The 17,217-nt window shown below is 44.7% G+C and overlaps 1 protein-coding gene across 1 annotated transcript in view; it reads right to left on the bottom strand.

Annotated features, from left to right (window-relative positions):
* The window catches only part of VWA8 (von Willebrand factor A domain containing 8), a 3,012,337-nt gene that overhangs the window by 1,671,297 nt on the left and 1,323,823 nt on the right, over positions 1–17,217 (bottom strand). Inside the window, exon 21 of the mRNA XM_069639376.1 lies at positions 12,993–13,069. Coding sequence (XP_069495477.1) covers positions 12,993–13,069 — 77 coding nt within the window. The remainder of the gene's footprint in view (positions 1–12,992; positions 13,070–17,217) is intronic.

The following is a 17,217-nucleotide window of genomic DNA, read 5'->3' as shown; positions in this document are numbered from 1 at the left end:
ATGCTCTCCCGGAAGATGATCCAGCAACGGCGCACGCCTGTGCCACATCTCTCTGTCGTATCTGGCTACAATAGCCAGAGAGTTTGCAGCCTTTACTGTGGTTGCTCCCACGGATAGCACTTTTTTGCCAAAGGCATCCTGGCGTCTTGCTTCGTTTTCAGGCGGAGTCGTGCACTTGTGCTGGGCCTTCGCCTTCCTCGCCGCTGCCGCCGACACCACTGATTCTGGCATTGGTTGGGAGGATAAACACTTGGGGGTAGACTCTGGAGCCTTAAACTTTTTCTCGAGGCGTCCTTTCACTACTGGCTCCGAAAAGGGGTGACGCATTGTCTGCAACCCCCCCTTTCACAAGTGGTCTAGTATTGGTATTGAGAACACAGACCTCCTTCTCTTACCCATGTGGTCGAACAAAAAACAGTCCTTTTTCTGTTCTTCCTGGGACAAACCAAATTCCTTACACGCCTTCTCCATCATAGAATGGAATGATGCAATGTCGTCCGGAGGGGACGGGTGAGCTGGGCTTCTTGGGGTTTCTAACTCCACCTCTGACTCCCAGGTTGGATCCCTGGAGGGGGGATGATGAGATATCCGACATGGCTCCCCTGTCAGACTCTGAATCTGGCAGCTCACCTTCCTCTTAGGGTGCCAGTGCTGAGATTGGCGTGCGTAAGTGCGTCGGTGGACAGGACGGGCCCGGCTCGTCGACGGGTGACTGTGGCAGCTTTACCTGAGGTAGTCTCTGGTCCAACGACTGTACCAAAGACTGAAGCGTGGACAGAATATCCAACGACAAAACAGATTGAGGATTGAGAAGAGGGGCAGATACCGGTATACCGGATCCCCTCGTCGACGACTTGTCAAGCACTCGTAGCCCGAGGTCTGCCGGGCCAGCTATTCTCCCGCTCTCGTCCTCCCCCGAGGACAGCGACACAGCCTGTTCTTGCAGTAAAGTATCCGGGGGTATCGGATCAAAAACCTCAGGCCTCCAGGCTTCCTGTAGAACCCCCGTTGACGAGGCCACCGTCGCAGTCGTTATCGGTGGAACGGTGGATACCACATGCGTCAGTGGCAGGGTGGATGCCAATGACTGGACCGCCGTCGACGACGGTGATTTAGCAGGTGGTTTAGGCGGTCCCGCCTTTTCCACACTTGGCCTGCCTTTACTCGACTCTCGACTCGAAGTCGATCTATGGTGATCGCCCGAGGAGGATTTCGGCCTTTCCTTGTCATGCTTTTTTGATGAAAATGACGATTTTTTCGACGAGGACTCTCTAGCTGAATGACTCCGAGATGACTTTTTCCGTCGGTCGAGATTTCTTCGCCAGCGGTTCCGACGAGGCAGCGCGGTGTGATGTTTTCGCCGATTGTGTGGATCCTACCTCCAAAGGGGGGTATGCCCCCGCTCCATCATTCAGCCATGTCACCAGCCGTCGATTTCGGTCTTTGAGGGTCTTTTGAGAAAACCCTTTGCATATGTCGCAGTTATCAGCCGAATGATGAGGGTGGAGGCAGTATATACAATCCATATGTCCGTCCCCCTCGTAAACTATTTTCAAGCCGCACGTCGCGTATGGACGGAACAGCGCTTTTCCTGACATGGAGGAAAAATGTTCTCGAACTCCAACTCCAGGTACACAACCTTGTACAAAATAGTAAGACGACGCGAGGAGATCCCACTACTTTCGAGACGGTTGAAATCTGAAGGGGAGCTGCGGGGACGGGCCTCTTATACTGGGACGGCCTAAGGAGCATGCGTAGGCGGGTCCTAAAAGGACGTAGATAGGACACAAAAGTGTCGGAAGTTTTTCCTATAGGAAAAGGCTATATATGTGTACCGAGGGTCCCAGTCTGACGACGGGGAATATTCTAAGCATGTGAATCCATGAAAGATCCAATGCTGGAGAAAGGTACCTGTGCCGGCCGCTCAGGAGAATCCATGGAGCAGGGACTCTTCTCTCTTGAGGAAGAAGAGGAGTGTTGGTACGAGAACTCATTCGGGAGTGGGACCTCTTCCGATTGTGGTTCTTCATTTTTTTTTGTTGCTCCTCCTTTGTGTGGAGCCAACCTGTTTCGGAGCATCAGTCCACGCCATGCGACCTCGAATGAGACTGCAGAGCCTGCCCCTTTGCCTTGTGGATGAGCGTGAAGATCTTCGCCGCCATTTCCCACAGGGCCTTCGGGTGCATGGACTGGCAAAACACACATTTATGGGTGACACAGTTTTAGCCCAAGCAGTAGAGACAAGTCTGATGTGGATCCGAAACCGACATCTGTCGACCGCAATCCACACACAATACATAGAAAAAATCTCAAAGCTCGAAAAGCGTGTTTCCGAATAGCGAAAAGAGCGCCTGGAAAAAAGGATCTGAGGTCACAGGGCGCAGCGACTCAATATATACTTGCCCAGAAGTCAGGTCCGGCGTGGGCGCATAGTGGCATCGGGCAGAGCAGACATGGAGCCGCGCTTCGCCCCAAGGTGGAAGAATGTTTTCTGGAGAATAGCTGCACTGGGATAGGGATATCCTAGATGAGGAATTCTTGGGAGGAAGGAATCCATTAGAAAGATATCATCTCAGTGCAGCGCCTGGGGGATGAGTTAGCCATGAGATGTGAAGAGCTCGAAAACAGATCCAGAAAAGGCCACATAAAACTAAATTCCTCAAAGAAGATAGTGAAGGAGGGGGTCTTTGGGCTTTCTTGCAAACAGTCTTCCAGTAGCTGCTACGAGGTGATTTAGAAGAGGACCGCACATTAGAAAGAGTGCAATTTGTGATCTATCCCTGCAGTGGTGAAAATAAATGTATACCTAAAAGATTGGATAAGGACGCTTGTTATAAAAAATACAAGCTTTTTTTCGTATGTCAGTATTTATTGAGAAGCTGCTTAACTATGTGGCATTTTACATCGGAAGTTTCCCCAATGAGTATTGGAGAGGGCTATTGTTAAGAGCTTGGTTTAATCGGTTTCCCACAAACAAACTTTTGGGTGTGAGAGGGAAAACAGAGAGGCATAAGAGATATTGTAGGTTTCGTTATGATGCAGGCCATGCTGAAACATTGAAGCATTTGGTGGTAGAGTGCACTGCCCTCGGTTCTATTAAAAATCTATATTTAGGTAAATGTGTTCTTACTCAGAGCCACTGGAATTTTGGCATAGAATACTTGCAGGTTCCCAGATTGCTTTAGCGTTCGCAGGTTTTTATTGCATATATTTCCTTCTGATAATTAATTATATGTGACATGAAAGTATGCATTGTTATTTTGAATGAATTGAAGCATTTTACATTCAATCTGATGAATTCAGGATTGAATTTTGTTCTTTTACCACTGAATTTGTACTGCTATGCTGAACGTTTTATAATTGTATAATATTTGCTCTGTTAAATTCAATTTTCTTCTTAATAATATGTATTGTCAAAGGTTTCGATAGCAAGCCAAAGCAAAAATAAAATTAAAAAAAGAATACCTTATACAACAAATTATACAAAGCCATTAGTCCCAAACAACAGAGTGACATTGATAAAGCAAAGCTCATGAAAATAAAGGAAGAACAGCCATCAGAACTGGACAGACTTATCCAGAAAGAAGAGATTTGAAAGGCCATCTCAATTCTAAAATAAAGTGTCAGGTTCAGACGGCTTTGCGGATTAAATCTACACGAGATTCTCTACTCAACTCGTCAAACCCTGGAGGAGCTATTAAACTCCTTTCTCCTAACAGGGAAGATTACAGCGACAATGGCGCAAGCCACGGTCAGCATCATTCACAAGCCGATCGATGACCACAAATGTTGTGGTTCATATAGGCCTATAGCCTTATTAAATCTAGACTCTAGATATTCACTAAATTCTTAGCCACAAGACTGGAGGAAATCTTGCCATCTCTAATCCATCCAGACCAGTCTGGCCTTATGTAGGAAAGACAAGCATTCAATAATGTACGAAGATTGGCCCATGTGATTGATAAAGTACAACGATTTCCAGCAGCCCCTCAGTCCTGTTGCTGAAAAGAACAAATTACTTACCTTTCGGTAATGTTCTCTCTGATGTACATTCCTCCCACGGATTCCTCATTTAAGATATCTATCTCCCAGTGCCAGCTGCTCTTTGGCACTTTTCTGGTGCCATGGGGTGCAGCATGGCTCAGCGTTGGCTCCACCAGACACCTCTACGCACCTTACGCTGGAAATGACGTTGGGGCCAGTATGTATAGAGGCGCTGCGCCCCGTGACCTCAGTTCCACCTTTTGTCCGTAGCACGGGGGGTCAGGGACTGCAGAACTAACGTGTACTAGCGCCCCATGAGGGGCAGGTAGGGAGGGCGATGAGGAATCCGTGGGATGAGCGTGCATCGGAAAGAGCATTACCGAGAGGTGGGTAATTTGTTCTTCTAATTGAATACTACCTCCCACTGATTCATTTATGATATACTCGAATAGCAGTACAAATATCTGGAGGAGAGATGGAAGCAAGGGAACTACCTAAATCGGAAAAATCTGAAGGACAGCTCTGCCAAAACAAGCATCCTGCCAGGCATAGAATCCAAGCAGTAATGCTTAGCAAACGTGTGCAAGGAAGCCCACATTGCCGCTTGGCAAATATCCAGAAAAGCACAAGATATGGAAATCTGAGACCACCTTTCGGAAGGAAGGCGGTTGAACGCTCAATGTTGCCTTCTCTTCAGAGAAAACCAAGTAGGAGGATTAACAGACAGAGCCTGGAGCTCACTCACCCATCCAGCGGAAGTGGTGGCAATCAGGAAAATCACCTTAAGGGTGAGCAGTCTCAGAACAAGAATGAAGGGCCTCAAACTAAGTGCCCATTAAAAACGTCAACACTAAAGTTAAATCTGGTGCAGGAAAAACAAACTGGCGTGCTAGAAACATATTGGAAAAACCTCTCAGGAATTGAATGACTGTGGGGATCGTGAAAAAGAAGCCCTGCTCCGGTGTCCTCTCGAAAACTGATATGGCCGCAAGATACCCCTTCACCGTACCAATCTGTAGGCCTGTCCGAGCCAATGCAGAAGAAATTCCAACAAAGAGCAAGTAAATGGGTCCAGATCCCTCTCCCAGCACCAAACCCAAAGCTTCTGCCAGCTACAGGCATAAATGGATTTGGTGGTGGGTCTTTTAGCTGATAGTAGCATGTCCAGAAATGTCCTGCGACAAATCCCACTCCCTTAACTTCGCTTTTCAGCAGCAGACATGAAGGTTCAGGCTGCACAAAATATGCCAGGGAGGGCAGATGGCCATGTCCAGCAACAATGGGTTCTCCGGACCCAGTCCGAATCGATCAAGATCATTGTGGACTTGAACGGACGCAATCTCTTGAGAACCGGATCTCTTGAGAACCAGCGGTATAACCAGGATTGGCGGGAATGCATTGAGTAGGTTGAAGTCCCATTCGACTGCCATATCCCCATGACGAGGAAATTCCTTGGAGCAGAACCACCTGCACTTACGAAGAGGTCCACCTGGGGAGTACCCCTGTGGGAGAAAATCTCCTCCAGAACACCCAGGCAGCGCTTCCACTCATGGGAGGTTGATGACTGACTGCTCAGTGCATCCACTAGCATGCTCTTCTTGCCGGCTAGATGTGCCGCAGTCAGAGTCACTTTGCTTCTTGGTACAGAGTCAAGGAGTCCATGCCACTCTGCTTGTTGAGGTAATGCATGGCTAGAGTATTGTCCATCAGAACAAATACTGTCTTGCCCTTCACAGAGGGAAGTGAAGCAACCAGGGTCCGCCTGATCGCCCTCAGGTCATGCAGATTGATGTGCTTCTGGCACTCTGATGGGGCCCACAGTCCGCTCACCGTAAGGTCTTGCAGGTCAGCACAACAGCCCTTAAGCACACATCTGTGACTAGAGTCACTTGTGGCCAAGGTTTACGAAAAGCGACCTCTTCAGGAGGTTGTGTTTGATGGACCTCCATTGAAGGTCTCCGGACACTCTCTCCGAGACCATACGAAGATCCGAAGTTCGTCCCTGAAACAGTGACATTCGTGAGCTCAGAAGGCATTGTAGCGACCTCATGCGCACAAGATCCTCTGGCACTACCATGATGCATGATGCCATGAGACCCAGCAAGCACAGAAAAGCTGAAGCGGAAACTGTTGTCTGAGGTTGGACAACCTGGAATATCTTGAAGATGTTCGCCACTCTGTCCTTGGGTGGGAAACCCTGAACCAGTTGAGTGTTCAAGAATGCACAGATGAATCAAAGGGACTGGGACGGTGAAACCGGAGACTTCTTGAAGTTCAGGTAGAAGCCCAAGTGATGCAATAGGCTGCATGTCCGGTACAGGGTGCCAACGCTAAATCTGGTGAGCAAGCTCGGACAAGCCAGTCGCCCACATAGGGAAAGACATGAATGCCTTATTTCCTGAGGGGAGCCCCCACTTCTGCTAGCAGCTTGGTTGAAAACCCTGGGTGCAGAAGAAAGGCTAATAGGGCGGACTTGCAACTGGAAATTACAGTTTTCCACTTTGGAAGTAGGCTTCCCTGAGGTCTAGGGAGACTAACCAGTCATTCACGTCCAGAGCCTGGAGGATCTGGGCTAGAGTGAGCATCCTGAACTTTTACTTCGAAAGTACAAGTTCAGAAGCTACAGATTCGGGATGGTTCTCAGACCTCCATCTTTCTTCGGCACCAGAAAGCGAGTCGAGTTCTAACCCCTGCATCATTCCGAACAGGGTACCATCTCTATGGCCCCTTTTGCCAGAAGCTGACAGATCTCCTCAACTAGGGGAGGTTCTAGAGGCAAGGGCTGTTGGCATATAGAGTGGTCTGGCGGGCGAGAGGCAAAAGGGAAGTAGTATCCCAGTTGGATGACCTATAAGGCCCAGGCATCTGAGGTGGTATTTCTCCATTCCTTGACAAACAGTGATATTTTGCCTCCCACAGGGGACAAATGGTGGATGGGGCTGCAGAGGTCACAGTGGAGGTAGAAGCTGCTCTTCTAGGTGCATTCTCAGCCCCTTCCCCTGTAGGGACGATGTTGTCCTTCCCTGCCAGAGAGTGCATGGCCTCAACCTCTTTCGGCATAAGTGATGAAGGGGCAAAACCCCCTCTCCCTGCCTGCCATGTCCCTGTTGCTGCATCGCTAACCTAGAGACCTGGCAGTCGACTCAAAGGCTCGACATTTCTGGAGCAACCAGTCAGCCATGGTGGGAACGAGTTCATGCCATTGAAGGGCGCCTCCAGAAGTTTCTCAAGGACATCAGTTGCAAACCTGGATGTTCTCAGCCAAGAAAATCTCTGCAGGACAATGCTGGTTGCCATTGTCCTTGGCAATAGTCTGTGATATCCAGGCCAGACTGATCTCTCGGGAGGCTTTGTTGCCGGTTTTAGTAAGGGCTTCAAAACCGTTCCACATCTCCCCCTTGTGGATGTGCACAGCTGCCTCAGCCATCACTGACCGAAGGCCAAAAGAAAATTTGGCCAAGGCACAAGAGGCGTTGACTCATCAGAGACCTAGGCTCAAAGAGCCAGAAATCTTCCTGCCCCATCCGTCTAATCACTTGCTCTCCCTATAAGGGGCAGAGATGGAAATGAGGTGGTTTTAAGGCTCGCTGTAGCAGCATGTCACACAAGACTCTCTTGGGAAGCATGGGCAGAAAGAAGCAAGGGGTGCAAAAGGGGGCGGCCTGCACCTCTTGGCCAGTTTGCGGTCCACTGTGAGAACTGATGCTGGCCTGGCTCACAGTTCCATCACTGGCCCCTCTACTGCCTGATTGCAGCAAAGTCAGCTTTTTGGGACCCTCATCCAAGATGTCAGTCAGGTCATACTGCATTTTAGGGAGTGAAGGTGCCAACAGCCCTAAGGTGTCGACAACCTTCACCATTAGGCAATGGAAGGTTGCCTGTGCTTTTTGGGGGTGGGGGAGTGCGAGGACTCTGGAGCCCCTTTGACACGATCTTCCAACGTCTCATTGTGGAGTCCATTCTGGCTCTACCAAGCGCAGTGAAATCTGTCAGCTTGGCCAAAGCCATTGGCACCAATGCTGGGACTGATGGCATCAGGGCCGTAGCTGCTGGCACCTCCGCAAAGAGGTCTTGCATCTTCATTCAGCACGCCTCCCATTCCTCTGGAGTAGAGGAATGGGTAGGGAAAGGTAAGTGCAAGGCCTCTTCCTCATGGTCCTCCGTGGAGTGGTGGCTCCTCTTCTTCGAGGATGAGGAAGAGTGATGCAGCAAAGAACCGCTGGGTGATCTCGACCACTTGCAGTAATTCTTCTTTTTGTTCTTTTGGACAGGGGGCTGTTCCTCAGTGCCACGGTACGTACCCGACGACCTCAAACTTGTCAGCATATCTCCTTTCTCCTTGTGGTGAAATGTGAAAAGGTTTGCATCACACAATGTATAGTCCTGTGTAAAGGCATATGCAGTGCGGGTCCAACATGGACATTTGATGTACACAGTCAACGCAGGGTTGAACCCCGAAGACCTCGTCGAATTCGGCATAGCGACAAATTCAAGAGATGTAGCAACACATTCGGTAACGTATAAAGCTAAGAGCAGTGTTACTAGAAGTGAGCAGAGTGCGTGGACAAAAGGAACTGAGGTCACAGTGCACAGCGCCTCTATATATACTGGCCCGATGTCATTCATGGAGCATGGAGGCGTTGGTTACAGTCAATGCAGAGCTGTGCTGTGCCCCCTCGCAGCAGAAAGGTTTCCGAAAGGTAGCTGCCACTGGGTGATACCAATGATGAAGTATCCGTAGGAGGAAGGAGTCTGTTAGAAAAGGTACACAGTGCTTCCAGGGAACCAGGAGGAGGTCGGAGAGGCCCGGCCATACACAGGGACGGGGTAAGAAACAAGATACCCCAAGCTGGGGTGAGCAACCAGATACCTCAAGCTGGGCTGAGAAACAAGATAACCCAAGCCGGAGTGACAAACCCGATAGCCTTAAACAGGGTCGGAAAGCATTACCCAAGACGGGGTGAGAAACAAGATACCTGAAACCGGGGTGATTAACAAGATACTGCAAGACAGGGTTAGGGACAAGGTATCCCAAGGCGGGGTGAAAGAAAGGAGATCCCAAGATGTGGTGTGAAAAGCTGAACGCCAAGGCGGGGTGCAAGAAGCAGGACCCCAAGCTGATTTATAAGCAACAAGTCTCCAAGGTAGCGAGACGAATGAGTACCCCAAGGTGGGATGAAGGACACTATATTTCAGGCCTGAGTAATTACTATCCAACCATCAAAGGCAGAGATTATTATCCAAGGAGTAGAGGAAGAATAAAGAGACATTGGGCAAACCTAAACTTTGAACTGTATCACAGGGCAAGTGAGCTGGGAGATACTAGAGGGACATTTGGATGGGGTCAGAAGTCAGCCACAACTTCCTACAATTAGTAGAAACCCCTTACAAGACCTGTTGTGGTGAGTTTTTGTTCAGAGACAAGATTCAGCCTGGATTAGTCTTTGGAAAGAGGACTGTGTTTTCGTTGTAAGACATCCTAACAAGCACCCTTTATTATTTTCTTTATAGATTAGGGTAAAAACCTCCTTAAAGTTAGGCGTAGAATAGGCATAACCTTCTTGGTTTAATAAAACCTGGTGTGTGAAATGACCCCATGTCCGCCTCCCGTGTGACTTAACAAAGAAAGTAGAAAGCTAGAGGGAGACCAGTATCTCTGTCAGACAGAAAAACACTAATTTGTATGTTCTCAGTCTTCACATGATTTCACTGTCAACCCTCACCTTTGGTCTTAATTATGCTCCTTTCTGACCACTGCAGAGGTATTGAATTACAAACCTTCTATAAGATACAGTTCTGAAATGTGCAAGATATATGTAATGTTATGTTATGTTGACTTATACCGCGTACTGTTACCACCCAGGGGCGGTCTTCAGGCGCTCACGCGCCTCTGCAAGAAGGAGGACGGGGTTGGTTAGTGAGGGTAGAGTGATAGGAAAGGTCCAGAACAAGGAGAAACTGGTGTCTGTGTGTGTTGACTTGCAGATCATTTATTGCGTGCACCTGCTTGTTTTATCAGTAAGGGTAATGCCGGGTGATGGCCAATGCTTGGGTTGTTTGTTCTATGTGAATGTTTGTTATGTTGGGTGTGTATCTTTGTGTTTTATGTTCAGATTGTCTAGTATTAAAGGTTGTGGTTATGCACACTGGCTTGTTGTATCGGTACGGGCACAGTCCAGTGACTACAGTTGTTTGCTGTATGCAAGTGTTACTTATGTTGTACGTATGTTTGTGTGTGTGTGTAGTCTGGCTAGCCCAGTGGGAGTGTACAGTATTTGGGTGATGTATTTGAGGGGCACAGGAGCGGGGTAGTTAGTACATTGGGTACTTTCAAAGTTCTTCTAGGGGGCTAATCTACACAATTCCATCTAATGTGACCCATGGCAATTTTCACAATTCTATCTTGTGATACGTATGGTTAATTTCACAATCTATCTAACTGTGACACATGGCTAATCTTCACAAATCTAATGAATGTGACGCATGGCTAACCTTCACATTTCTAATTGGTGTGACACATCGCTAATCTTCACAATTCTAATGAATGCAACGCATGGCTAATCTTCACAATTCTTTTTATTTTTATTTTTATTTTTGTGTATTAGGTTTTCAATAAAATACATCAATTTCACAAAGATTTAACACAACCTTACAGTACGTATTTACATATGAAGGTCTTGAACATCCTACTTAATATAATTCTATAATACAATCAAACTATGTGAAACCTAATAAAAATAACCCTACCAAATGCTCTTCCTAACACACACAAATCATCACGAAGGCAACATGAAAACACACATAACTCCACAAAGACAACACAGGGGAAAAGGAAAGAGAGAAAAAAAAGGGGGGCGGCGGGAATAAGGAAGGAGCGGATAGTTAAGTAGACCGAGCTCTTCACAGAGATACCTCACCAGTTTTCCTCAATCTCTCTACAAATTCAATCATAAAGGGCATCAAACGATCCCCATAACAATACATATTCTTCTTTCTTACCTTTATTCTTCAGTGAAACCTTGTCATATTTTGATAAAACCTGCAAATCCATCAGCCAATCATCAATGTTAGGTTTCTTCGCAGTTTTCCAAATCCTGAGGATCAACCTAATCGCTATCATCACTGCCTTATAAATCCAAAAATTGTGTTTCCTAGTTTGCACACACCTTTCTTCATGTGAGAGCAAGATTATATTTGCTGCAGATCTTGGTAGACTTATTCCAAAAATTAAATCAACCCTATCAATCACCTCTCTCCAAAATGTCTGTACCAGTGGGCATTTCCACAGTAGATTCAAAAGAGAACCTCTATCAGTACCACAGCTCCAGCATAGCTCGTCTAATTTCAGTTTCAATTTAAAAAAATGTACAGGTGTCCAATACAGTCTTCCAACAATTTTCTGCCGGATTAAATGCAAATTCATGTCTTCCCCTATATTCACGCTTACTCTTAAAATATCTTTGCAATCTTTATCAGAAATGACCCTGTTGACATCATTTGACCAAGCATCCCTTAATCCATTCCATGCTAACAGATGTCCCTTTTCCATGCTAACAGATGTCCCTTTTCCATGTAAGTTCGTACACTGTATTACTGTCCAATTAATAACTTAGTGATCTCTGGCTTCCTTCCAAGTGAGCCACCCGCCATTGCAATCCTTTGTTCAATCATAGAAACCAAGCTCAAATATCTAGCCGCCTCTCTTTGACCTAGACCATATCTACTTATTAACTCTTCAAAACTCAACACCCTATTCCCATCTAAAATAACATCTAATCTCAAAATTCCTCTTATGACCCAACTGTTCCAGTTAAGACATCTAGTGTTAATTTGTAGGGCTTCATTATGCCAGATTGAGGCATCCGCGTTGATGCCATAACTCTGTCCATTCTCTCCAAACCAAGAGCCCAATGCCTGACTAGTTGCCACAATCGGTTTTAAGATAAGCCTCTTAATAGGTAAATTTCCCATACAGTAGAGATTATCCAAATGATATGGTGCACACATCTCCCTTTCCATTCGTAGCCAGATTAGCTCTATAATATTTTCTTCCCTAAAGTATTATGAACTCTTTAAGCAAAAAAATATTTTTAGTATTTCATTAGATCTGGATAACCAAATCCCCCCTCTTCTACCTTCTGCATCAGCATGAATTTTGGAACACAAGGTTTTTTCCAATTCCCCACAAAAAGGATTGAAAGAGCTTCACAATTCTAATTCACATAAGAAATAATTATGTCCAGTTATTTCAACTGATACCCAGAATTTGTATCAACCTACCTTTTGTTGAAATTTATCAGAAAATGCCAAAAAAAGAAAAGGTATAAACATCACCTACAGTATACCATTTGCAGGGTTCAGCTATGCGTGCATTTTACTTGATAGCATTGATATGGCAGCTTCATACAAGCAAACTACATAAAAATGCAAGCAGTACAACTTAACCAGAGAATACAAATGGAGGAAACAACATGAATAATAAATAAAGAAAGGGGCAGAGTAAGTGGGGTTTCAGAAGAGGACGAAAATGAGTGAGGGCAGAATGGAGGAACAGAGGCAGGGAGTTCATCATTTGGGAGAAACCCAAAAGAAAAAGAACCACGTGGGAATGGTCTCTACAATCATGTGCAAAAAAGCGGCAATCCAAACCGTAAGGAGAAATAGTCGACAGAGAAGTGGGGGACAGCAAAGTGGAGGGAGAAGGGAGTACATGCCAGATAAAGAAAGAATATGGCCAATGACAGAGGTAGGAAAAGAACGAGGATAGGCCAGAACCAGAAATACAAAGAGAAGAAAGAAGTGAGCAGTGAGATGAGTGAATAACCATATCAAACGCAGCAGACAGGAGGAGAAGAATTATGATACCATAGCATGACAAGCAGAGGTAAGAATATTAAAGAAGAGGGGGGACAAGCTGGAGTTCAGGCAGATGGAGGACAATGCAACAGTTCTAATGAAATGTTGTTCTCCAAAAGAAAGAAAAAAACTGGAAGTAGATCTAACCTTACCTGTGCAACTGCAAATATTCCCTTGGCCTGTTCAATAAGTGGAGGAACCTGTCAACTATCTTGTTCTTCCCAACACCCTGAAATGTCATGAAAAGATATAGAGCTATGAAATGAATGAAAAGTAAACATGCCAACCCTACCCGTATATAATAGTTTCTTATTGAACGTGGGGACTGTACATTCATAAATGCATGCAGAGGCCGGGTGCAGAGATGCAGGGACTTGTTCTAAAATATCATGTTACAGGTGTTCTTAAAACAGACAAATATTACAAAAGATGGAAATTGGAAACAGGAATGTAAAATGCACTGAGAGATAGTAAACAAACAGCAGAGCATGGAATCCTTTAAAATGGGGAAAATGAGCTACATGTTTTGTGAAGTAATCCAGCTTGTGTGCTATTTTTGCAAAACACATGTAATTACTGCTCACAACTTGAGGAAAGTACAAATGTTTTAATGCCCTGCAAACACATTTGTTCGTATGATTAACTAAAATGCCCCATTAGGAATGGTCATACAGTATTACAGGCAGCTTTGAAAGAGCACAGTTGGGATTAACTCTTCTAACATGTACAACAAAAAGAAAGTTCTTTGATTTTCCCTGTTTGTTTAAGTTGTACAATAACTGGATAAATGTGGCTGGGACTCTCACAAAAACAATATAAATTGCGCCTTTCAAAACATTCTGCAGCTCACAGCAGATAATGAGGAATGTGTGCTCTCTAGTTGGGATTGATGACCCATACATTTAGTCTGGTTTTGAAGTAAATGCATTGGAATATATAAACTGAGCAGTTCTCTGTAAGGCAATATTGTGTATCTATGTCTGTTATGAGTGCACTACGTTGATCCCGATACCATAGGCAGAGACACACAAGGTAACAGCAGAGTTTTGAAGTGGCTTTGCCAAGAATTATGGGGGGCCCTAAACCGGTAAAACTTTGTCATAAGTAGCAACACATGTGGAACATATGTCCCTGGCTATCAGGTTTTCCCTAGGCTGACATTAAATAGCTTAATTTAGACGTTTTGAAGATTCAAGAATTGGACAAGAAGAAGATCTATGATATAAAAACACGCATAGGCTTCTGGCTGAGGAGCAACAGTGCAATGACATGGCAAATGGAAAGCCTTATTATGGGTGTAGGAAGGTATATTTTTTCATTTTTAAAACCATTTCTTGAGGTACCCATAAATATCAATAACTGGCCAGACATTAATGTAGGTGCACTGTTGTGGCAGGCACAATGTGCACATAAGAATATCAAACTTTGATATATGCCAAACCATATTTGTACCTACACATGAATGTTTGACATCATAACTCCTAGGAATATCACACACTTCTGATTTATTGCATTTCAAGCAGGATGGGAAAACAAGATACATGCCGGCATTTGGCAAAATGTGAAATATGTGCACATCTCTTTATGAACGAATTCAATGTTTCTAGTAAAAGGTTAGACTGTGAAGTCAAAGAAAGTAGCATTCCCAAGAGGAGAAGATAAATGAACCCTTCAAATTTTACTATGATATAATAGAGGGCTAAAATAGGAATTCAGGTATCCCTAATGTGAGGTGCCCATGCTCAAAGCAAATGAGGGCTTTAAGGGGTGATGGATGAAACTTTCTCAAGGTAAAATAACTATGAGCAGTTTAGACTAACAAGAATCTTCATTTTATGATGCCTTCGGAATAGGGGATATTTCCACATAACAGAACCCAAGTTAGGGGGGATTATAATGCTATTTAAAGGGAAGAAAGGAGAGAAAAAAGAGGAAAAGGAGCCAGAAAGCAAAGGCAGACTGGAACGGAGAGGAGAGGTCATTAATGAAGAGCCATAAGATGTACTTAAACAGTACAGGGGAACTCTAACACGCAGGGTGATCCAGCTTCAAGAATGGGTAGAAGGTTCTAAGACCCAGCCTTTTCTTACCAAAGCTGTATCCAAATCCCAGCAGAGAGCAGTCTTGTCATCCAGATGGGGAAAAAGCCCAGCACAGCAGGAGATCCGGATACAGAGAAGCTGGACTAGCCAGAGGAATTCTACACAGACACGCAGCCTAAGCTGTACACCATAGTCCTGTTCACAACCACATCCTTTAAAGCAAATAGAATAATAGTATACCAATGTGTTCAAATTGCTATATCGCTTCAGAATGTAATAGACCACAGAGGGTAATCACCTCTTTGAAAGAATACGAATAACTTATTTCCCCATGGTATCACTGAACAAAGGGCCTATCTGCACTTGTGATCTCAGTATGTATCTGACATCCAGATTAAAAGATGGATGCTACATTCACAGAATAGAAAAGGGTTGTGCCACTTCTCTAATTGTTGTCAATAAATATAAATCAAAAGTGGATTCCACTGATCGAATATCTTGATACCTCCTCAGTAGATTCTTGGTAATTTGTTGCTTCAGTTTTAGTTTTGTTTGTTCTTCCAACTCCTCCTGTGTCTTGTATTGTCCTGTCTGTTTTGTTCTTCTTTTGTGTTCCTGTAGTCATTTTAGGTTTATACAATTAATTCTGATGTTAGAGTTTTACAAAGAATATTTTAGTGAATTTCCGCATGTATTGTAACCTGGATACCCTACATTGTGTCTTAATTGGTAACTCACCTTACATTTCTATCTTTTATTATTGATTAGCAAGTCTTATAATGGTTAACTGTTGATTATTATATTCTGTAGTTATCCATTACAAAGCTTAATAAAACATTTCTTAACTTAAAATGGATCACAGGACATGCCAAGCAGACATGGCTCTTCTGAGCTACCGGCGACCCAAGGTTTCTGTGGCCTTCCTGGTGACTAGGTAATGTTCTGTGACACACATTAGATCTAAATTGATCCCTACACATGAGGACCCTCCCAGGAGTGGGTTGTGGGTAGTCTAACTAGAGGTGGTGGAGAGTGGAGATGAAGCCTGGGCACCGGCATTGCAGAGCATTATCAAGATGGCGACTTCTATCATGAAGATGGAAAGAAACATGTTGGTTCTTTGATTGGTCTTTCTTTGTGTTGATCCTATTGTCAATTAATATGACATACTAAGGTCTCCTATTTCCGGACACTTTATCTTCTAGTATCACAGTACCTGTTACTGAACAGAATTCATTTATGGTGCTAGAATATTTTGTACAAGTTGTTTGCTGATGTTGATGCACTTCTTGTGTATTTTTGAGATCATTACTGTTTTTGAAGTATGCACTTTAATTTTGTATGAGTTTAGTATGAATGGAGTGATTGGTGATGTGATTGGGTCTGGTTGTGTTGCACATTATTTTGAGTGAATATCATTTGATATTTATGTATCAGTATGTTTTGAATTATATTTTATTATCTCTATGTTTTTGATATATTATGAGATTTTATAATTCTTATGGTATATTTTATCCAATTAATAAATCTATTTTCTATTTTGTAGAGGATGTGAATTGAATTCTTTCACCTCCCAGCTTGCGATGTGTTTTATGTATATTTAGCTGTATTAGCAACCGTATATGTCTAAACTTTATCCAGTCTTGTCCCTTTGCCTAAACTAGGTTCCATATCCCGGCCTCTTAGTTGCTCTATATATATGTGCTTCTTCCAAGCACGGCCGTGGGTAGATTTCTTGCTTGGAGTCCCTCCTTTGTTTTTTTGCATTATCAAGATGGCGCCATCTCTGGTGACTCCCATGCACTGATGCCTGTCCTCAGGAGTTTAAGCTACTGTGGCTACTGTGAGCTCGAGGGGAGCAGCCCTGTCATGTGACACAATCAGCCAAAAGACACAATTGAAGTCCGAACCCTGGTTGGGCATTGAAATAAGTGGTGTGTCTGGCTCTGGTGGATTGTTTCTTGCTCGGCAGGGTGTGGATGTTGGGGTTTCTGGAGGCTGTAGGTTGAGTGGGGGAGTAGTATATGTCGGCACGCGGTGGGGGCAGCATGGGAGATGGTGGCTAGTGACATGTCCATTTCCATCCCTCCCACCTCTCCACCCCTCTTTATGCCTGCACGTGGAGGGTTGTGGCTGCCAGTGGCTCCCGGGCAGTGGTGAAGAATCCTGCTGTAAAATATTGCATTGTAGCAGTGTGTGGTGCACCAACAGTCTGTCTAAAGAACTATGAGGGAAAACTAATAAAGCAAGGAAAACGCATGAATCACTGTAGCAGCAGTGTTTTAAATTTGATCATCTGTATCAGGCCGGAATACCCACCAGCTCCCAAATCCTT

Source organism: Ambystoma mexicanum, chromosome 7q, assembly GCF_040938575.1.
Source record: "Ambystoma mexicanum isolate Mex_15411 chromosome 7q, UKY_AmexF1_1, whole genome shotgun sequence".
In the NCBI taxonomy this organism is placed as follows: domain Eukaryota; kingdom Metazoa; phylum Chordata; class Amphibia; order Caudata; family Ambystomatidae; genus Ambystoma; species Ambystoma mexicanum.
This window is presented reverse-complemented; position numbering and strand designations above follow the sequence as displayed.